The sequence below is a fragment of the Diplodia seriata genome (genome assembly GCF_021436955.1).
Source record: "Diplodia seriata strain FDS-637 chromosome Unknown scaffold_4, whole genome shotgun sequence".
In the NCBI taxonomy this organism is placed as follows: Eukaryota; Fungi; Ascomycota; class Dothideomycetes; order Botryosphaeriales; family Botryosphaeriaceae; genus Diplodia; species Diplodia seriata.
The window spans coordinates 1,251,282-1,273,565 of NW_027117311.1; the positions used below are offsets into that span (position 1 = coordinate 1,251,282).

Here is a 22,284-nt window from a genome sequence, read left to right on the forward strand (position 1 = left end):
AGCAGCGACACACTCAAAACACTCGAATTTTTCATGCGAGAAGGTGGGAATTCATGGTGTTCGCTTGCTTCAGTGTTTGAACCCGCAAGTAGGAACGCATGGAGCGGTTCATGCTTTTATGATCTGCTGCACGTACCCGCAGTAGATCCTTCGACTACCCCTTTATTTTCACCCTTTTCATCCAACGCTCGGCAATGTTACATTGCTGAGTGCTAGCAAAATGGATCTTAAGCTCGGGTGCGGCAATAGAGAGCGCCACAGCATCTCTACAAAGAGCCTCCGGCTGCCAGTTCCCGGACGCTCTCCTCATCAAACACCACCCTCTCCTCCGCAATATCCAAACCTCCACCAATCATAATGCACGCCACCAAGAACATCCTCTTCGCCATCCTTAGCGCCGGCCTGGCCACCGTCAGCCGTGCCGCCCCCACCCCCACCCCCGCCGCTGACGCCGGCCCGACCGCCAACGCCGTCCGCGCTCCGGGCCTGCACGAGGTGGTGCCGGTCGGCTCGCCCTACGAGATCAAATGGGACCTCACGCCGTACCAGGGAGGAACCGTCAGCCTCATGCTGCTCAAGGGCCCCGCCAGCAACGCCGCGCCCTACATGAGCATCGTGAACAACACGGCCAACGACGGTTCCTTCCAGTGGACCCCACCCAACACTCTGCCGGACAGCAACGGCGACACGGGGTACGGCATCATGCTGACCGTCGACGCCAACGGCGCATACCAATATACCACGCAATTCGGCATTTCCAACTGAAAAAAAGAGGGAGAGGGAGGTGGCTGGTAACGAATCGATATAACTTTCTAGAAGAGGCCGCGGGGCGGCCGAAACATGGATGGTTTTTGCGGAACGAGGACTGTATATACCCCCCTACGCGCACGAGCGAGTTTATGCCAAGGCTGTTTTTTGTCATTGTTTACTGTCTAGAAACCCAAGAAACTGATGCCCCCTTGTCGTGGGTTACATTCCCTCTTGATGAACATGCCGAATATTATACCAGTGAAGTGTTGCATACTAATGCTCATCGATAATCTATATGAAAGAACTGAAACATGCAAGCCATTGAGTACAAAACTAAGCTCGGGGACTAAGTTGTGTGCTAGTGTCCAAGTACGGAAATTGAGTTGTCAGATCAACCCGCGTTCCGGTCCTCGGCGCGCATCCGAAGAATGAATATGCACCGCGAAACAAGCCAGTGCAGCATACCCAAAGACGGCGAAAGTTGTATGCCGTATCCGAATGGGAAGGAAAGACATTACGGTGACCGTCAGATTTCTTTGGGGGACGAGACCCGGAGTGATTTTCGTGCGCTCCGGCGAAGAAATCCGTCTCACTCGACAGACCCCAGCACACCCGTAAGTGAAGGCGGAGCTGACCATGATTTAAACCACATATGCGTGTTGAGACATTGCAGTATTGTGCACCGATAAAATTGAGTAGAACTAGATAGTGGTATAGAGGCCCTGCCTTTCACTAGTGCTGTCGGACTGATTTTAATATTGTCCGCTTGCATTTTGGCATCCGAGAAAGAGTTCAAAGAATGACCGTGGATCGAGCTTAGCTCATGTTTGCTTTATTACTACTGCTGCTGTTATTGATTTGGTTGCAAAATCAGCGGTAGCTGTGGTTCCAGGTTCTTACTCATTCTTTTTGGGTTATTTTGTGGTATGTAGGGCCTGAGCCAAGATGGTGGCGTCGTCATTAAAGTTTATGCAGACAGCAGCCAGATCTTCCCAGGTTATTCTCTAGATAATTCCATTCTGTTTTGTGATGCAGGAAATCCTTCCGTCACATCGGCCCCGAAAAGAATATTAGGCATGAGGTGTAACCTGTTCTAATTGACTTCCACGAAAAAGCAGAACTATTCGCCTCCGCTGCATTGTACGACCAACGACCTTTCGGTAGGCGTTCCGGATAAGCTAGGCTTCCCCACCTGTTCATGAGAACGTACATTGCTCCAAATATGAACCTTAATATAGGGCTGCAGCTTTCGCATTACTCGGCCGTACTTTAAATTCTTTTCCCATGTCTTAGCCTTGCAGGCTGTGTTGCTCTATACCTCGGCTTAAGAGCAATCTCGCCCCAATCGTACCACATTGTCCAAGAGCCTAGATTTTGTTGGGCAGGCCTGGGTTGTGCGAGGCTACCCCTGCAAAGGCACTTATAGGGTCCCGCATACGCAAGGCTGACACTCGTGAACGATGATTTTAGTCACTAATGATGCTAAGCGGACAAACACATTTTGTGTGGTTTCTTGGCCCTTTTAATTTTCTGCATCCGCCACGTTTTTTCATTTCCCTGGAGCGTGGTGGGAAAATTGAATATGGTTTATCCTAGCAGCGTCCCCTTTTACGTACGACCATAGGCCGCAGAATATAGGGATTCCCGTCTGCTTACATTTCCTCACTTACCGTTGAAGTGGAAGCGCCTGTCAGCAAGTCAGACAGCCAGTCCGCAGTTTGTCGACTTGTAGTCATAATCTATACCGCCCGCAGCGTCTTCTACGTACGACCATAGGTCGCAGAATATAGGGCTTCCCGTCCGCTCAGCCGTACTCAAGCTGCGAACCGGCCGATTAGTACTCAAGTGGGTGACCATTGGGGAATCCCGGCTGTTGTACGTTTTGCGTTTTGGTGGTGAGAACTTTTTGGGCGGCCCGACTAGCCTATGTGCAGCCCACCATTCCTTTTTGGGAGAACCCTTCAATGAGGCGGACGACCTTCTATCTACCCTGCACATAGTTCATAATCTAAGATACCTTATGACTGTTACATAATATGTGAATTTGATGGAGTTTCCTCGCAGTCAATGATGCGAAACACCGGCGCCCCACGCCATCAGTTCCAGCCATAGCTCCATTGACTGAAGATTGGGAAGCTAGGTACAACCATTGCGGTTCGCTCGGCCGTGATGCGGGGTAAGCTCGCTCGCTCGATAGTTGGTCAGCCCGCTTACAGCCAGCAGCATCCCTCAACTCTCGTCCAAGCAAGTCCTGTCAGCAAGTCGCTCCTGAAACGCCTTCGCTGCTGGAGAACCTGCAAAACTTGACCATCTTTGTGCTATCGTGGTGCCACAACAAAATGAAGTGTGATTTTGTCTCTCTCTCTCTTCACGCCGAGTACGGAGCTGAAAGCAATGCGAGTGTGGTTACCCTGCATGTTATGCTACTCCAGAAGTGATACAAGTCGAGAAGAGTTTCAAGGGGATTGCGGTAGTAGAAGGGTTGGTTTCTCGCCTCCGGAGGGCCAAACTCTGGTGGCACTATCATCTACACTATCGACTGGATAGCAACGGGGTGAGTGTCGGGTATCTCATGTGAAACAGCTAGGCTTCTGCAGCCCAAAAGAAGAGCGGCGCTGGCGTGGAATGTCAGCAAGCGCGTGCTGGATGCTTGGAACAAACATGGAGTGGCTGCGATGTGCCATATATGACACAGCTGACGGCGCCTCTTCAACCACGTGGATAACGGTGGGAGGGAGGCGTCGGAAGTTGATGGGCTTTGACCTCTGGACTGCACGGTGGCCACGCGGGCTGAGGCGTAGAATGTAGAGTAATCATCGGCGGACACGATTCATGACGAGCACTGGAGATTGACGCGGAGGCTGGGCTGGTTGCAGGGCTCATGCGGGCATTGGGGAAGCCGCAGGCGCCCAGCTGGGCCGCGATAGACGCCAAACAAGACGGCGCCCGGTACGCGGGTGCATGTTTAGTGCCAGTCACATGCGATGGCGATGTGCGATTTCTGGGGGAGCAAAGCGACGATGTGGGATCGCCAGACTCACTGTTTGTTTAAGCGAAGCGAAGACGAGGCGCGAGGGTGCGGATCTGGCTCGAACATCTCGCAGCGCGTGCGAGGGTGGGCCGCGGGGACAACAGGCTGAGTATGGCGAAGGGTGGCGATAGTGGTGGTGTGGACGCTTGCTCGAGGCGAGACGATGCGAGTGGGTCTGGTGTTGAGGCGCAGGCTGCAGCTCCCGACACTCTGAAACCTTTCACCCCGCCAGCGCCCTCCTGCCCGCGAGTGCCTTCCTTCACCACTCGCAATCGGCAGCCCGCCTCGACCGCTCACGAGGCCCCTCTGCGCCAGCTATTTTTGTTGATACTCCCTCTGGCCTCCTGTTCTGAGCCTGAGCGCGTCGTGAAGCCCTCCGGCCGCCAGGCCCCACCGGGGTGGCCACATGGCCTCGCTCACAGCGTATCGCCCTCGTTGCTCCCGCCCATTGGATTCCCGCCCGCGGTGGCTACTGCTCATGGGATCTAGATTGACGACCTGTTGGGCGCTCCCTCCGCGGCGATGTGCTGTGATCTGCGGTTAAGACTCGCCGGGGCGCCAAGTGTCGCCGTCTCCCACAGAAGCCGTCTCATCGCTGCACCAATCAGTCTAGCCCGCCATCAGCCCTGCCTGCCCGTTCTGCTGTTGCTCCGATCGGTCGCTCCATAGGCCTGCCATTATAGCAGGCTTGACTGTTCGTCGAGTTCCATACCATCGCCTTTCCGGCTCGCGACCGTTTCACCCCCGGAACCGACCCGCAAACCATTCAATTGTGATGTCACCCTGCAGTCTCTGCACAGGTCCACTGCTGTGACTGCTTGTACAGCAGGGAAACCAGCTTGCGTTCTGCCCATCTGCTCCACCTGGACATGCTCTCGCCGCGTGGCCATGATCTCTTGCTTCTGATTGATACTGATACAGACGACGAAGGACCGATTCCGAATAGGGAAGTGTCTCTAACAGATCGACGGGTCCGTGAATTTGCCCATTCGAGAAAGGCGCGTCCAGATAAGCGTGTCATCGGAGGCACGGGTAGCCGCCCATCATGCCTTAACCATGCATCAAGACCACCCCGGGTGGCGTTCTCGGACCCTGCAACAGCACCGCTCGGCTTCCCTGGTCCAGCCGCTGCCCGGGCCACCGCCTCTTCCACCACTGCGGGAAGGGGGCCGGTGCCGCTGACGCGAAACCCTCCACCTGCGGCCAATTTGGTCTCATAGCTGTCTCTGTGCCTCATATGCCTCATGCCGCCCTTCTGCAGTGGCAAGTGTCAGTCTCTCTTTCGTCTTTCTGACTTCTGTTTCTTTGCTGTCCGGTACAGGCGAGTTGGCAGCTGGATGAAGGTCAAGCAGGCTACGCCTTCTCTGCCACTCTTTTGACTTTCTACTTCCTGTTTAATGCTTTTGTTTCCACCCTCTCACCGCTGCAGGTCTTCGGCGTGTTGACAAATTTCCCCGAGTCTATTCTGCACACCTACAGATGGATTGCAGATGGATGGAGTAAAACGAAGCTTCCCTGGCGCACAAAGCGCCAGCGCCACCGCCAACATGAACATGTCCATGGATTTTCAGATCTCCGCCGCCCAGTTCAATGAGACCCGGCAGGAGATCACCAAACTGGTCCTGAGCCAGCAAAAAACTTTACGAAGCATGCACATTGTACTCGGCGTCTTTAGTTTGATTTTCGCTTCCGTCATGGTCACACGGATCCTGTACGATGGCTGGAGGGCAGCCAAGTTGAAGGTGCTTTTGAGACCGAGGTAAGGAGCACAAGTCGAACACAGGGAACGGCTGCTGACTCTCTCTAGGAAACTTGAATGGTTGAGATCAATACACACCGCTGAAGTCTTCCCACTGGCTCTCGCCGTAGGGGTGACGGTTCAAATGGTCATTATGATTGCTGTGCAGTCGGGCAACCTCGATCGATTCTTTGAACACAACTGCAGGGGCGTTGTACAGATTGTCCTGCCGAGTAAGCGCCCTGAGCTCGGCTTCCTCGTGAACCATCAACTAACGTGCGCGTCTAGCTATCCTCCTTGTCGGCTTCGTGAACCTCATCTTCGGCATCGAAACCACCATACGTGCGTTCAAGGGATCAATTGCACGAGGGAAATGGACCGTCACCGGCTGTACACTGGCCATTCTTGGATGTCTGCTCGTTACTTGGATACCCACGATTGTCTGGCCCGGCAACAATCTGTGTTTTGGAGAGCTCATCTGGATCCCCTTCCGCTATCGTCGGGTCCTATTACCGCTTCTTGCGGTCTTGCTCGCTGGCTACATTGTGTTGGGCTCCCTCATTACCCTCAAGCTTCGCTATGACTCGAACTTTGACGCCGACGAGCGGGTTTCGGCGTCAAGGATGGTCTGGTACTTGACTTTTGCTTTTGTTGAACATGTGAGTGAATCCGCTCTCTTTTTGGTGACACAAGGCTGACAGGAGCTTGCTGCAGGCTTTCATTGTCCCGTTCTTCATCCAAGCCTACATGATGAACTTCGACGAGAAGTTCACAAGCTCTCGCGTTGCGGAGATTGTCCTCTTTTCGTCCGGGATCTTCATCGCATTCATTCATCTTTTCCTTCGCGTAAACGTAACCCGCATGATCATCAAACCTGTTGGCGTTCCATGGAAGCAAAACAAAAAGGCTGTCAGACTCCGCCTTTTCGGTCCCAGTGACCTGGAGATGACCATCAGCAAGCCTGTGGGTGGCGCCAAGGACCGGGCTTATGCCATGCAAGATTACTACTCCAACAGGCCGGAGAAGAGTAGCTATGACTTCAGCTTCAATTCTCCTGATACCACCAGGCGACCTTCCGACCCCGAGGCTACCTACACGCCTCAACTCCCTACCATTCTCGTCAACCGCGAGTCCAAACAGTCAATCGGATCAAAACTATCTGCTTGGCCACTCCCTCTCGAGCCTTTGAAGAAGACAACCCTCGCTAGCAGACACTCCCGCAAGCCGTCTGGAGACAAGCGAACGCCGACCTATACACTTTTCCCCAATCGAGCCTCCGTGGACGAGACCCCACGTCTTCCTGCGACCGTCTACAACCCTAACCAACCATCAAATGCTCGTGACAGCCGCAAGCCTTCTTTCGACACTGGAAGGCGCGGTGCATCGATGGCGCCATCCGTCACCGATGTGTCCGAGGCATACCGGGGCCTCCTTCCCCCAATGCCTCCGTTCGCCCGTCCCACATCTCATCGCCGTGACAGCAGCCTCGACAGCAGTGCGACCGTTCAAATTGGTCTTCGACTGTCGATGGCGCCCGCCGCGATGATGGGTGGCAGAAGCAGCACCGGCATCAACCGCCAGTTGGCTCCTCCCCAATTGGCACCTCCCCAGCTTGCACCTCCCCAGCTGGCACCTCCTCAGTTGGCCCCTCCACCACCAGTGCGGGAGTCAACCCACTCCGCTGAGAGCGGCCGGTCGGTTACGACGGCTACACCTGCTCCTCTTTTCGCGTCGAAGCCACTCGGCCACATGCGGCAGCAATCGGCCGGTACGGCAGGGCCATCTGGGCCTCCACCGTCGTTGCCTCCGCCTTCGCCAACTTCGACAGCGCCGACGGAGACAAAGGAGGCAGAAAAGGAGGATGTTCCTGCTATGCTTGCTGCGCCGGCACCGCCGTATTCACCAGCATCCACACGTTTCCAAGAGGACGAGGAATCATCCGACCGCAGTTCCGCGTACAGCGCGCCTTCGTCATTTGAGTCTTTCACTATCCTCAACCCGCAAAACAGCCAACGCTACCTTGAAAGTGCGCGCAACAAGGTTCTTCCCCCTACGCCGCGCGAATCGAGCCCGGAGAGTGATCGGAGCGGTCGCGGAGACAGACAAAATACAGCAACTCCTGTGGGCGCAGGCAGTCCGAAGCGCACGAGCCCCGCCACAACACCGGAGCGCACAGCTTCGCCCAGATGGGTGGACCTACGCAGCGGCACTATGAAGAGAAGCAACTCAGCGGCGCGCAGTGGCATGCCTGAGGCGCCAGCACAGAAGTGGATATGACTCAAACACTGAGTCGGTGTATTATAGCAATGTGGGTCTTATGGGTTGCAGGAAACCGGTCAAAGAGGATATCTGGGAGGGCGACGTGGAGTGACGGCGCTTGTTTTTTGGGCAATTCTCCCCGGCACAGGCGTTTTTCGAGCACTCGGATTTGAGGGGCAATTTGTGTTTCATGTTCGGTTTTGGATGTCTGCCCCTTCGCGAGGATGCGGCACTGGTGCGCGCCATCTCGCCCTCTCTTTTTCTTTTCTTTTCCCTCCTTGAGCTGTTGTGGGTTTTTCGTTCACAGTCGCCTCCGACCCTTTACGATCCTTTTTTGATTGACGACTATGTTATGACCCGCCAGCACACGTCACTGGCATACCTCACTATCACCTTTCCCTGCTGTTTGCTGGGCTCCGCAGTGCCCGATTGGCAGTCGGCCAAAAATCGTTCTTTGAGTTTGGGGTAGATTTAGATGGCTCTCCGCAACCGCAAACCGAGGCCGGTGCTGGTGCTGTTCGCCGAGCGCGCAGGATACGAGATATAATATATGAGGAATCTCGTGCAAATTCTCCCGCTTACCGCAGCCTTTGCAGAGTGACATGCTGATTGCCAGTCGCAATTGCCTGTTTGGGCGGGCGTTGTAGTGAGGGGATTAGCCGAGCTTGACCCGCGCAGATCGTCACTCCAGACGGCGCCCGCCCGCCAACGACATCACCAGCTTGCCATGCCCGCAGCTTGCAAGTGTTGTGGTCGAGTCTGTTTGCGCAAGCTGTGAAGATGCTCCCCGCCGCCGCCCGCCCTCTTCTCGCCCTACTGACGGCCCTCGTCGCTCTGCTTCCGGCTGTTCTCGCAAACGTTGAGAAGACCGTCTTTGTTGCGCCCTCCGCCATAGCCTTTCCCAATGTCCGCCCTGGCCTCCAAGACCTCCGCCTAGCCAGCCTTTCACCTTCCGCCCACGTCTTGCGCACCCACATCGCCGTTGCCTTTGCATCCGACGACTCGCCACGCGGTCTCGACTCCTGGTACCTGCTCACCGAGCTTGCCCCCGGCCAGAGATACGAAGTCCGTGTTTGCTGGGCGGCAACAGTACGTTCGCCGAAGAGTGCCTGCCTGTTTCACTCTGCTGACCGTTCCACAGCAACCAACTTCTTTCTGGCTGGACACACACCCCATAACCCACGTCTTCGAAGCACCCGAGCTCATCGCCGCCCTCGCGAGCTTCTCGGAAAACATTGCGGATTCCAGCCCCATTGTCGACGACAGGAAGGCCGCCGAGGTTGCCCAAACATCCACCTCACTTCTTTTTCTTCGCATCCAGGCCGCCGCCGACTTCTACAGCTTGAACAAGACGCGAATGAGCAACCCGCCGGATGTGAAGGTGGACATTAGTAAGGGCATGGCTCCCACGACGATTAGACACCTGCTGACATGCATGTTCAGTCCTTGATCCATACATCCTTAACGCCGTGCCGAGATCTCTCATACCGACCGGCTTATACATTATCGCGCTTGCTGTTGGGGCCTGGTTCCTATCGTCTTCCGTCGTCAACTGGGCCTCTGCAATCGAGCCAGTAAAGCCACACACGGATTGAGTCATACACCGAGGCCACCGCACTTGCCCTGAAACCCCCGCGCCAAAGCTCTGAAGCTCTGAGCGCAGAAAAAAAGCTGCCCTGTGTTGGCCATACGGAGCTTGAGAAAGCTCTCAGGCAGCGCATTTCTAGTCTATGACTGACGGATCCCTTGACGCGTACTTGCATCGCAGGTCCATCTGCAGTTGGTGAACCACTGCAGCACAATGGCGCGCGTCGTTGATCCATCACTCGTTACACTTCCCACGGAGCTTCTTCTGCTAATCATCAAGTATCTGGAGCCTGCTAGCATCATCAACTTTGCTTTTGCCGCCTATCCTGCGCTTCAATCAAAGATGATCGTACCCCCCATGACATGGCGTGTGTACGCGCCACTTTGCAGGGGGCTTGAGCTTCCATCGCCACAACGCGGCCCACTCGCTATCTTCGGAGCGTGGCCGCTGCCTACGGAGCTTACACTGCAGGTTCTTTCAGGACTAGGCCCCGAAGACCTAATGAGATTCGTCTTTGGTCACTACCACCTCGTTCCAAGGCTGCTACCGGACATTACACCCGCCACCAACAAACAGCTTACCAAAGCTTGGTTGCAGGTAGAGATTGTCAAGGAGCTCACCAGGGAGCAGATGCTGTCTTGGACAGCATCGTTGAACCGGAGGGACAGGTCTTGGTCTATTTGAGGAATGGCTGCTCCGTGATACCCAAAAGGAAAACTCTCATTCGGAGGCGCATCCGGTTACTGAAGGCGCATCAAAACTTTTTCAATGCAATGATATCCCCATCCCTATGGAGCGTTGAGCTATGCTTTGGACGCCTTACGTCTTTTGGCAGAAGCTGCCTTCACTGTACAAGCAGATAATTTTCCTTCGATACCTGTTATACGAGCTTTGCGCGGGTATCTTTATACATTTCTTTTCACAGCTTCCTAGTGATATTCCGGCGCCCTGTCCTATTGGACTCGGAACAATTCTTGAAACTGACGTCGGTGGGCCATCGCACACATTCATATGTCATCATTTAGATTTTTCCGACCACAACCTCTCGATGGCCGTCCTGGTGCCTTCCACAATGGCGCCCCACTCAACCTTGTGGAGTTTCTCCTCGAAGATCTCGAGCTCGTCGTCCTCGCCATCCACGAACGGGATCTCCTTGGTCAGGATTGGCGTACCCATGTCCACCTCTAGGATGACGTAGTGGATCATGACGCCTGTGCGGGTGATCTTGCCGGCTTTCCAGTCGGCATGGGCACGGTCTATGGCATGTGTCTGATCAGGAGAGGTCAGTTTTGAAAAGTTCCGCAGTGGCGGTGTCTTGAATGCTCTCTCAGATACGAGGGGCGGTGGATGACTCACGCCGTTGTACTCGCCGGGAAGCGCCGGGTGCAAGTTTATGATGGGAACCTTCGCATCCACGAGAGCCTGGAGGAGCGGCTCGGTTAGGATGAGCATGTAGCCTACACAAAAATAGAAATTTTAAATTAATCACAACGGCAACCTCGACTGTTTTTCTTAATGATAAGATTGCCTCACCAGCGCAGACTACAATATCCGGGTTATCACCCAGGATCAGCTTGGACAGGTCCCTGTCAAATTCCCGACGCTGCTCCTGGCGCGGCAGCTGGGGGAATTTCTCCTTGTACGGCGGGAAGCCGTGGTAGTGTGTCGGGATGCCGGCTTGCTTGGCGCGCTCCAGGCCGAAGGCCGCCTTCTTGTCAGAAATTACGCGGACGATGGAACAGTTGGGGAGACGGCCGTCCTTGGTCGCGTCGATGAGGGCTTGCAGGTTGGAGCCGCTGCCCGAGATCAGCACGCTGATGCGAGTGTGGTGCTGCTCCGTCATGTTTGCTTGCGACTTCTGCCCGGGGCCACAATGTCCCGTGCGTTTGAAGTGTCTTCCTTTTGGTGATGGACGAAAGAATAAGCAGAGCTTGGCGCGGGGTGAGGCGGGGCTGAAGCGCGAGGTTGCTAGCCGCACCGTCCTCTTCGGGTATAGTCACAGGCTCTTGCAAACGGGGAATGGCCAAAGAAGGCAGCGATTTGGTGGAGGTTCCAGGGCCGTCGAGGAAAAAAGTCGTGTTCCGGCGCCGCTGTGACGGCCGCCAGGTACGCGGGGTCCCGCGCCGATCCCCGGCGCCTCAGGCCGCGAAGTGGGCGCGCCAAGCCTGTCCGTGATGTGGTGGCCGGTCGCTCCACCTTGATGTCCTTCGGCGGCGGCCACAGGGCGATGCAAGGCGCGGCTAGCGTCTAACTTTGCGAGGCTGGCCTTAAAGCCCCCGCGAGCGCGGCGTGCAGTGAGCCACAAGGCCTCTGGCTGCGGCTTAGACGTGTACAAGTGACAGTGCCCGGTGCGCGCGCAAGGCTTCAGCAGGCGGCAGGGCGTGACGTACATGGAAGCCCGCGGGAACAAAGAGCGCGCCACATGACCGTGGTAGCCAGTCCAAAGCGCCCCAAGGCGCATTTATAAGGCTCAGCTTCCTTATCGTCTGACTGGTCCCAGCGCGAGCCCTGACTGGTTACTGGTTCTCTGCGCGAGTGCTAGGCACCTGCCCCTCTACCTCTCACCGCCCAGCGCCTGCGCCCACTTCAACATCGCCTGCGACCTCTTCTCCGCCTCGCCTCACCTCCACCTCACAACCACTCCCCGCCTCCCGCGACCGACCGCATAACAACAACCACACCCTCCTCACACAACACCCAACAACCACCGCAACCATGCGCTCCAAGTTCAAGGACGAGCACCCCTTCGAGAAGCGCAAGGCCGAGGCTGAGCGCATCCGCCAGAAGTACAACGACCGCATTCCGGTGAGCGCTACCCCTTGCCCGTCGCGTCGCTCGCCACCGCGGACGAGAGCTGTTACCTTGCTGACGATGGTATCTCTCTAGGTCATCTGCGAGAAGGTCGAGAAGTCGGACATCGCGACCATCGACAAGAAGAAGTACCTGGTGCCTTCGGACCTGACGGTCGGCCAGTTCGTCTACGTCATCCGCAAGCGCATCAAGCTGTCACCCGAGAAGGCGATCTTCATCTTCGTCGATGAGGTGCTTCCTCCGACGGCTGCGCTCATGTCGAGCATTTACGAAGAACACAAGGATGAAGACGGCTTCCTGTACATCACGTACGTGCACCCTGTTAGGCCCCAGCGTTTCGCCCGGATGAGTCAACTGACATGCATGCTACAGCTACTCGGGTGAGAACACGTTCGGCGAAGCGTTCTGAACGCCCCCCACTCCTGCCACGTTCCCAACCGGTTTCGATTACATTCCCAACGGCAGCACGGCACTGGACAGACAAGCTCGGGGCTCTGCAACTCGACATGGCGCTCGACAGAAGGCGTTCGGTGATGTTCTTTGTGTTCTTTTCGGAGCCTACTTTACGATAACTCTTGGCTATTGACGGAAATTGATGGGTTTCATGCTATCACGAAGAAGGCAGACGGCGTGAGACTGGCTCTAATTGCACGAACTCCTGGCTGTGGAGGTCAAGACTGTACGGCCGACAGGCAAATACACCAACGCCGCAGCTGGTGGCCAGCTCAGCAACATGAGCAACTTGCGTGATGGACGACCAGAGTGATGCCCAATTTCCTTCAACTTCGGAGCGCAGCTGAAGTGCCTGTCCGGATGAGGCCGTCGCACTTCTCAGGGCTCGTTCACATCCGGATAGGAGCTTCAGCTGCTCATAGTACTCGCGGTAGCTCAATGATCAGAATATCCATTCGAATGACACGTGAATGTGATGACTTGTGACCGTGATACTGGCGCGAATGCCTGAGCCCATCATCGTGACCGTGGCGCGGTCCGGTGACCCAATCTGTGAATCTACGGTTGATCCAGGGGGGGAGAGCCGTCTGGAGGGGCTGCGGGACAGGCCAGAGCTCCCCTTGGCTGGGCTCATTACGTCGATAGCTCAGCACAGGCGTGCGCACGCCTCATCAATTCCGCAATCGCACCGCACCGAGGCCGATTCTCCCACTCTTCCCCCCTCCCCCGCATTATTGCATTATCCGATCTAAACCCCGGCAACATCCGGCGCCGGCCACGACAAGCTTCAGGGAAGCTTCAAGCTGCTCCATACTTTTTCACCTACCCCTGCGCGCACATCCTCTCGCACCTCCCCACTCCCCTCGCTACAATACCGCCCGCGCTTTCGAGACCGCGGTCCGCGCCAACACCCAAGAACTTGTCGAAACACCCCAGCCAGCTCCGTCCACACGCAAGACGCGCGTGTGCCCGTGCTCAAGCCTGCGACGCCGTTCGTTTCCCCACCAACCAGGGCATAGCTATTTCTCTCCAAATCGAGAAGTCGCATACACAGCAGCAGCAACATGACGCTGAAGTACATCATCTCCAAGTGCGTATATCTCTCTCTTTCTTTCCTTAGCCTCCTCAACCACACGCCTCATCCTTTTCTCTTGGCTCTGTTCGACCGGCTGCTACAGCACGGCTAACGTGGTGGTCATTTTGATGTAGGCGCATTGACCCCCTCTTCGCGATCGGTATCGGCACGGCTGCGGCGTTGGCGAGAATAGGGCGCGAGGAGAAGGATAAGGGCAGGGGATGGAGCGAGAGCTGGGTCGTGTTCAGGAGGAGGTTGGGAAAGGCCTTGGAGTGAGGGTAATGGAAAAATAAGAGATGGTGGTCGGGGTGGAGCAGCATCAACCCAGAGAGTGGTTCCACGCGGCGTTGCGTGACGGCGCTGGAAAATAATTCCGTGGCATTGCTGGACTGTTGGTGATATGGCAGATGCCAGCGTAAAGGATTCTTGGATGGATGACGTGTTAATGAAAGCGGGAAAAAAAGTGGCTGTACGCTGGCGCGTACACGATACTACGGATTCACGAGGTGGGTAACAGCTGTTATACAAACAGGTGCATGGAGGTACGAAGCGCAAACACAACCTGCAAAGCTCGGTGAGGATGCTGACGAAGGCCTATCGATATAAGAACGAAGGCAAGCTTCTCAAGGCCAATCGCCTCCGAACACTGAGCATTCAACAGCTGTCTTTTTCGACTTTCCGCCAGTGCATGCTCACCTTGAAATAAAACCAGCATTCTGCGATTGTGCGGAGCTTCATTGCCTCAGACTAATCTCGTCGTTGCCGGATGACCATAGCCAAGATGATGAATGCAGCCACGAGCTCTTTGTTCGATGCGGTCATGCTATGCTCTTTCTTAGTCTTCATGGAGTCCGCCTCTAAAACTCCATCTTCCTTAATCACCGACCACATCATCTTTTCAACTTCGAGATAATCTCCATCCTAGTCATGCTTCTCAAGACTTTGGTTGCTGCGTTTACCCTCGCAGGCACCGCTTTCGCGCAACGCCCGGCCGATGTATCCATTTGCGACTACTACACCTCCGCCCTTTTCAAGAACAACACTGCTGAGAACCAGCTGACTCATATGACGCTTCTTGTCAATACTGTAGTCATCGGCAACTACACCAAACCCACTATCGACGGCATCACCTGGCCGGACGTGACAGTTCCCGGTATCCTTGCCAATGGAACCATCGATGGCAAAAACGTCAGCCTCTTGCCGTAAGTATCCCGCGGTCCTGGAACGACACAAAGGGATTCTCCTGTTAATTCACTCATTGCAGCTTCTTCAACGGTGAACGCGCGTCAACAAACCGCGGCGGCACAGCGGGCGTGAAGGTTAACTTCCTCGACGATGGAGGCGCAGCTCCCCTGCTGCTAAACAAGCCCGCCAATGGCACCAGTTCGAAGCAATAGTAAGCTCCGGTTCCACCGGCAAAGCCCCATGACCCACTTCCCATCCGCACCGAAAGATCAATAGTGAAAAGACCCTGTTAACGGTTCTTCCACGCACCAGCAAACTCCTCACACACCTCTACTCCTTCTTCGGTGCCCTTCTCGGCTGCGGCCACCAATCCACAGACCCGAACGCGCCTTTCCCCGTCTATGCGGGCAACCCGTCCCAGCACGCCGTGCACAAGTACATGAACCTCTCGGCGGCCGAGTTCACGTATTTCGTCACGCAGGTCGGGCTCGCCGCGCGCTCGTTCGGCGTCGGCGAGAAAGACATCACCGCCGTCGGGAAGGCGCTGAATGACACCTTTGGCGTCAAGTGCTCGGCCAACGCCTCCGTTGTCAAGGGGCAGCCGGCGGCCGAGCAGGCGGTCTGCTTGGGCGAGGGCTGCCCGGTGGCGGATGGGGGACGGCATTGTCCGAAGGGTGAGGGCAATGCGTCGACGGCGAGTGGGACGGGTAGCAGCAGTTCGAAGGCTGGCGGCGCTGCTGCGACGGGGACGGCGGCGATGGCGGGCGGTGCGCTTGCGGCGGGGTTGGGGGCGCTGGCGTACTTCCTTTGAGAGGAATGAGGGAACGTTTCGGATAGTTATTTTGTAGGATCTCGTGTAGTTTTGTACTGAGAATGTACTCGCTTTAATCTTTCGCGAGGGAAAGGAAAGGACGGGGGGGCTTCTTAGATCAAAATCCTATAGCAAAATGAACTACTCTGCAGTCTGGGCTGAATGTATTGACGAACACAGTTGAGTATCTTGCCATAGCTTGTCAAAAAAAAAAGATATCCCGGGGCATAGAGCACTCGATTTGTTCTCTTCGAAAGCTAATGAACACTTGCCACTGTGTGAAAATAGCTGAACATAGTATGCCAATTTTACTATGACCCCAAAGGCACCTCACAAATCTATTTGCGGCAATACTTAGAAGCTTGATGATTGGCCAACAAGATGACGTCGGCGGGTGGAGGAGCTTGGGCCGCGCGAGTCCGATTTGACGCTCCGCATTTTCGGCAGCCCGCCTTGCACGACCATGATTCCTCTCCGTCGCGCTGCGCTTCAACGCTCTGCCAAACTGCCTGCCCTCTGTTCATGGCCGTATCGATCATCCTCATTACTCTCGTGGACTAAGCACGCAAACCGCGTCATAGCGATTGCGCAATGTCATCCCCCGTCGATTCTGCAAGTCCGGGCGGCAAGCCACCTGCATAGCCCAGCAGAGACAAGCGACGAGCCGACAATTTACGCCCTCTCCACCGCACCTGGGAGAGCTGCCATCGCCGTCGTTCGGATTTCCGGACCAGCATGCGTTGACGTACGCCAACATACCTATTCTCTCCACCACGTTCTCTGACACCTTAGTCCCACACAGATCTACCACGCCCTCTGCCCCGGCAAACCCCTCCCCCAGCCTCGCCACGCCGCCCTCCGCACCCTCTACGACCCCACCGCGCCCTCGCCGCCTCCGCAATCCGCCATCCTCGACAGCGCCCTCGTCCTCTTCTTCCGCGGCCCCTACTCCGTCACCGGCGAAGACCTGCTCGAACTGCACGTCCACGGCGGGCCCGCCATCGTCCGCGCCGTGCTCTCGTCCATCCCCAAATGCTCGCCTCCCTCTCGCTCCGCTTCCAAGGGCGGCGGCGGCAGCGGTCCCCACACCACGACCTCGATCCGCTACGCCGAGCCCGGCGAGTTCACCCGGCGCGCCTACCTCAACTCGCGGCTCTCGCTGCCGCAAGTCGAGGCGCTGGGCGACGCGCTGACGGCGGCGACGGAGCAGCAGCGGCTGTTGTCGGTGCGGGGCAGCGCGTCGTCGCGGCTGGCGGCGCGCTACGACGAATGGCGGCGGGCGCTGCTGCTGGCGCGCGGCGAGCTCGAGGCGCTGATCGACTTCGCCGAGGACCAGCACTTCGACGAGTCGCCCGCGCAGCTGGCGGCGTCGGTGGCGGCGCAGGCGCGCGCGCTGCGGGCCGCCATGGACGCGCACGCGCGCAACGCCGTCAGGGGCGAGCTGCTGCGCGGCGGCATCAGCGTTGCGCTGCTGGGCGAGCCGAACGCGGGCAAGAGCTCGTTGCTGAATCGCGTCGTCGGCAGGGAGGCGGCGATTGTCAGCCAGGAGCGGGGCACGACCAGGGATGTGGTCGAGACGGGGGTGGATCTGGGGGGATGGTTCTGCAGGATCGGGGACACGGCGGGGCTGAGGGGGGCCGGGGTGGGAGCCGGCGGGAGGAAGGTGGCGGATGTTGGGGCGGTGGAGATGGAAGGGATCAGGCGCGCGAAGGAGAGGGCCATTGGGGCGGATGTGGTCGTCTGCGTCTTCTCCGTCGAGGAGGATCCGCGCACAGGGCTGCCCGGGTTATCGCTGAGCCCGGAGGTTGTGGAGACGGCGCGGGAGTGCATGAGCCGTGGCGGCCAGGTCATGGCCATTGTCAACAAGTCGGACATGCTGCCATTGTCCGGGCGCGCCGAGGAGCAACGGCAGCACCTCACAAGCATCCGCGCGCAGCTCGATCTCCCGCCTGAGCGCATTCACTTCATCTCCTGCAAGGAAGCTGCCGCACCCTCATCCACTTCGACGTCTTCGCCCGATCCCGGCAACCTCCAGTCCTTCCTCTCCGGCCTCGTAACCATCTTCAAGGAGATGACCACGCCCGTTGTCCCGGAACTCGACGGCGTTGTCGCGCCCGACATGTCCATCTGGCAGGAGTCGCTCGGCGCAACCGAGCGCCAGAGGCTCCTGCTCGAGGAATGCTCGGCGCATCTCACCGAGTTCCTGCGAGAGGTCGAAGAGGGCGAGGCTGAAATGGACGGGGAGCTGGACATCGTGCTGGCCGCCGAGAGCCTGAGGGCTGCGGCCACGTGCCTGGCGAAGATCACCGGGAAAGGCGAGGCGGGCGATGTGGAAGAGGTGCTGGGAGTGGTTTTTGAAAAGTAAGCAAACTTTCACGCGGCCCGATGCTCGATGTGGTAATTTCTCTGTTTGCTGACTATTGCGGAAATAGGTTCTGCGTTGGGAAATAATGAGCACTAGATTTCGTCGAAGAATCTGCTAGAGATTGTTCGTGCGAGGAAGACTGTAAGACTAGGCGGGGTGGGTGTATAGAAGATGCCACTTGGAAAAGGAAGAAATATTTGCATCTGGAAAATGGAAAGAAAGCAGCATCGCTAAATGTTTGAGGAGGGTACAACCGCAAGAAAAGACGCAAGAAAGCAAAGATCTAGGCCCGAACCGCTAATCGCAAGACAGAAGCAAAACTCCAATACCCATGCATCCCAGTTTTCTTGACTTCTTTTTCTAAAAGAAACTCCAGATTCAGTAAACAGATTCAACTCCTTGCTCGACCAGGAAGGGAGCACCCAAAACCCAAAATGCAACCGTCGCTATGCAGATACGCTGAAAAAGCCGGAGGAAGAAACAGACGGAGAAAAGACAAGAACGCTTGCAGAAAAGAAAGCCAAAGATCTAGTGGAGGGGGTATCCTATGAACAGAGTGCATGAAGCAGAGCATCGGCCGATTGTACAGTTATACAGTTGGTGAGAGGTGTTGAACGGGGGGTGACCACAGGAAAAGCGCAAAAAATTGGAAAAAGAACAAAGGCCCCGGAAGAGTTCCGTACGCGGAGGAGATGATGATGAGGCGAGGATAAACAGGGGAACGCAAAGGGTGAGGCCGAGACGGAGTGTGCCGCGGAAACCAATTTGTTTCTTTTTCAGTTGTAACCGCCTCGTCCGGCCATGACGACCAAAGCTGCGCTTAGTGCTGATTGGACCGGCTGGGCTGCTGCGCGGCTGCGACTTGACGAGAAGGAGGACGACGAGGAGGATGGGACAGTAGTCGTCCGGGAGCGGCGGCCTTGGGAGCCTGAGGGAGAGTTGTAACCACCACGACCCATTGTAAGAGTGGGCTGCGTGCAGGTGGTGAGTGTTGTGGCGATTTTGACTGGGGTTGAAGGTGGCGGTGCCTGAGACGCGTGCGTACTTTGGCTGCCCGGGTGGTCGACGAAGAGTGGAAGACACTTGAGAGCAGAAAGCGCGTCTTAAGTGAAGATTACGATGGGCTGGAGAACGAGATGATTGGTGTCTCGGGATAAGTGCAAGGTTTGTTTAGTTGTATCCGCCACGGCCCATGGAGAGTGGTTTTGTGGTGTTGCTGTGGGAGCTCTGGCTGGTGGATATGGAATTCGAAACGAGCACACTTGGTGTCGTCTCTGTTGGCCCGGGTACGGTGGAAGTATAATTCGTTTTTCTATCCACTTATGGTCGACTAAAGAGACGATGAAGAGACGCTGGCGGCGTTGACTGGAAAGTGTTTGTGCGTAGGTATCGAGTTGATTAAAAGGTAGAGTGGAAAGGTTGATTTGAAAGCACGGTGGAAGAAATACGAAAGTTCCAGGCTGTGATGGACGGTAGGAGACGCGTAAAGCTGTGTGGGAGTGGTAGAGAGAGGATGGATTGTGAAGCTGATGCCTTGGGATATGACTCGACGTGGGTGACGATACTTATAACTCAGGTCTGCCTACGGCGCACTCAGGCACCACCGGCAGTGCGCAGCAGGGCATCCCACCTACCAGATGGCACATCCGACACACTCGAAAAGCAGCAGCAAGCATATTCTCGAAAGAGAGCCCGCCGGCACGAGTGCCAGTGACGGCACAGGCCAGACACAAGGGGGGGCGCAAACCCGTGGCCCCAGCGGCATCCGGCCCCTGCACCCAGCCTGGCTGCCTATCGGAGGGGTCTGAATTAAGGTACACACATAGCCACCACCTCTAGCTGATCCGGGACGAAGCCACAGCCGCTGTCAAGGCGCGGCGGCGAGCGCGCTCACAACGGTCCGCCAGTGGTCGGACTGTGCATCCATGCCGGGGGTGCGCTATCGGACGCCGCGGCTGACGGAAGAGGGGTGCACAAAAGAGGCGAGGCGTGCGTTCCGGGGTGTCGGGGACAGACGTAGTACGCGTATTGAGAGCGAGAGCAGAAGCAGGTACAGCACGTCGTCGCTCGGGCGCGGGACCCGCGCGACGATGCGCGGCCGGGTTGTCTGCCACCGCATCTCAGCCCGTGCGGCGTTGCTGCATCAGCCAGCCGCATGATCCCCCACGCGCCTCGGTGTGGGCGAGAGAATGCTGCGAATAGCTCGCCGGCGCTCGGCGGCCCAAGGCAGTAGGTGCGCCCCCCCGCTTTGGTCGCCGTCGGTCGCAGTGTGCTTCTGCGAGCGGGCAAGCGTGGGTGCGGTTTCTGCTTGGGGGAATCGCGTCTTCTCAGACAGTCATACAGGAAGCACGTTGCTGAAAATAATGGCAAATGACCCGGCAAGCGCACGCGCCCAGCAGCACCGGCCGTCAGCACCTTATCGTCGCTCGGTCACGGCCCTGCAGCCGGGGCGTTTTGGTCGTCTTCTGTTTCTGTTTCAAGCCTGAGGCAGGCAGAGAGGCCGCCGTTCGCACCGTCAGCCCCCACCGCCGACCGCCGGCCACTGGCGCCCGTCGCCCAAGATAGCTCTGAGATGGTGTCGAACTTGGCTACGTCCCGTCGCTGCTCGACGACGGCATCGAGCAGTTCGACAGCTGCAGTGCCACCGCGCATTCTCGCGACTGCCGCACCCCTTCGCCCGCGCACGCCGCACGCCGCCCGCGACCCAGCAGCTGGCTAGGGCTGCAGATCTTCACGAGGTTTCGCGGCCACCGTCCATCGCTGCGGTCCTCGTCGCGCGTTCCTGCAGTCCCGACGGCGGGGGTTGAGCGACGGAAAGGCCGCTGTGCTGGGTCGTTTCAAGGCCCGTCGGGGGTGGATGACGCGAGATCGACTGCTAAAAATAATCCCCATGCTGTGTAGGGCTGAGGCGGCTGTCCGGCGAGTCATCAACTCAGAGGATAATCCTCCGGCGCGCTGCTGCGGGCGGTGCGCAGACCTGCGTGCCGCTGACTCTGAAGCCTCCGCGTCCTCCAAGACCCGATCCAGGCCCCAGCCTTCCTGCGTGCTTTGTCAAGCCTGATGATGCAAGCCTGCGCACCCCGATGTCAATATTCTTGGTGCATTATTGATCCCCGTCTGGGCGCGGAGCTGCATGACGGCCGACTCGATAGCGTGCATGCAGCGCCGTTCAACTCCAGTCCCGAGCCAGCGCAGCGGGATCCCAAGCGTCGGAATGACGGCTATCCGAGGAATGATTCATGGTGAATTCAAGCCAGTCGTTCTGCGAGACCCAATTGCTGTTTCGGGAGATGCTGCGACTTGCCATCAGCACCGGCCACAACGTGTCTGACGCAGGCGAGGGTGCTGCGCGGGGCTGGTCTTCTGCTGGTCGACACGACGATAGCACGATGCAGTACAACACTTGCGCCGCCACTGTGGTCCGCGGTGGCGCAAAGCTGCAGGAACGAACCGGCCGGCCATTGCGCGTCCTGGCACAAGGAGAAGCATGCGCTTCGAACAAAGCAAAATCTTTTTGCCCATGCGAATTCGTCGTCGCCCCACGGCATGTCCGTTTCGTGCAGGGCGCCACCGCTTCCGCTGCAGGAACTCCTGTGGCATACATTGTCGATCGTGCCACACCATCCTTCAATCTCAACACCTTACTTGCCCCTCGCAAGGGCCAACAGGATGTGGCGGTTCGGTCCGTATCACCCGGCCTCTTCATCCTTCATTAGCCCCTCAAACTTTGGCCCACGGACACGGCCGCACGGCTGTGGCGTCGAGGATCCTACACGGCCACCCGACGGCTGTGCAGTTTTCCTCGCCGGCCATCCCGCGAGGCCATGGGTCGGAAGTCCGAGGCCGTCCGCAAAAGAAAGCCCACCTCAGCGGGCGTTGCCTTATAATCCAGGGGCCATTTGCCTGCGACTCGCCGCGATGTGCATAGCCTCGTGCCTCGAAAAAGCTCTCCTGTACGCCTGAACCTGAAAAACCCTGCCCAGCCCGGCGAATTCAGCCTTGATAGATGCGGTTCATGGAACATTGGAAGATCTGCCCGCATGACTTCAAGACTTCGTGTGGCTGCACCGACAATTGTTCCATTACTCCAATCCACCATACAAGGGTTTGCTTCCGCTGTGTCGTGATGCTTTCCGGAGTGAGCCTTTACTCGGCAGGTAGTCCGAATCCTGATTGCTGTGGGGAACCCTGGTCTACATTCAGGCATCGTGGCGCGTG

The 22,284-nt window shown here is 57.1% G+C and overlaps 5 protein-coding genes across 5 annotated transcripts; 4 read left to right on the plus strand and 1 right to left on the minus strand.

Annotated features, from left to right (window-relative positions):
• Positions 1-357: 357 nt before the first annotated feature.
• On the plus strand, positions 358-765 carry SLS55_004240 (uncharacterized protein; the record flags this gene model as incomplete). The annotated part of the gene is made up of 1 exon (XM_066775699.1): positions 358-765. The coding sequence occupies one exon, from the start codon at positions 358-360 to the stop codon at positions 763-765; it is 408 nt and encodes a 135-aa protein (XP_066633580.1).
• A 4,563-nt stretch (positions 766-5,328) lies between these two features.
• On the plus strand, positions 5,329-9,373 carry SLS55_004241 (uncharacterized protein; the record flags this gene model as incomplete). The annotated part of the gene is made up of 6 exons (XM_066775700.1): positions 5,329-5,540; positions 5,589-5,752; positions 5,808-6,178; positions 6,234-7,559; positions 8,920-9,169; positions 9,222-9,373. The coding sequence occupies 6 exons, from the start codon at positions 5,329-5,331 to the stop codon at positions 9,371-9,373; spliced, it is 2,475 nt and encodes an 824-aa protein (XP_066633581.1).
• A 1,010-nt stretch (positions 9,374-10,383) lies between these two features.
• On the minus strand, positions 10,384-11,209 carry ade5 (Bifunctional purine biosynthetic protein ADE5,7; the record flags this gene model as incomplete). The annotated part of the gene is made up of 3 exons (XM_066775701.1): positions 10,384-10,635; positions 10,723-10,823; positions 10,900-11,209. 3 exons carry the CDS (start codon positions 11,207-11,209, stop codon positions 10,384-10,386), a joined length of 663 nt encoding a protein of 220 aa, XP_066633582.1.
• Positions 11,210-12,081: 872 nt separating this feature from the next.
• Positions 12,082-12,586, plus strand: ATG8 (ubiquitin-like protein atg8; the record flags this gene model as incomplete). The annotated part of the gene is made up of 3 exons (XM_066775702.1): positions 12,082-12,171; positions 12,253-12,485; positions 12,550-12,586. The coding sequence occupies 3 exons, from the start codon at positions 12,082-12,084 to the stop codon at positions 12,584-12,586; spliced, it is 360 nt and encodes a 119-aa protein (XP_066633583.1).
• A 2,046-nt stretch (positions 12,587-14,632) lies between these two features.
• MSS1 (mitochondrial splicing system protein) lies at positions 14,633-18,066 on the plus strand (the record flags this gene model as incomplete). Its single annotated transcript, XM_066775703.1, has 3 exons — positions 14,633-14,907; positions 15,203-15,509; positions 16,504-18,066. The coding sequence occupies 3 exons, from the start codon at positions 14,633-14,635 to the stop codon at positions 18,064-18,066; spliced, it is 2,145 nt and encodes a 714-aa protein (XP_066633584.1).
• Positions 18,067-22,284: the final 4,218 nt, after the last annotated feature.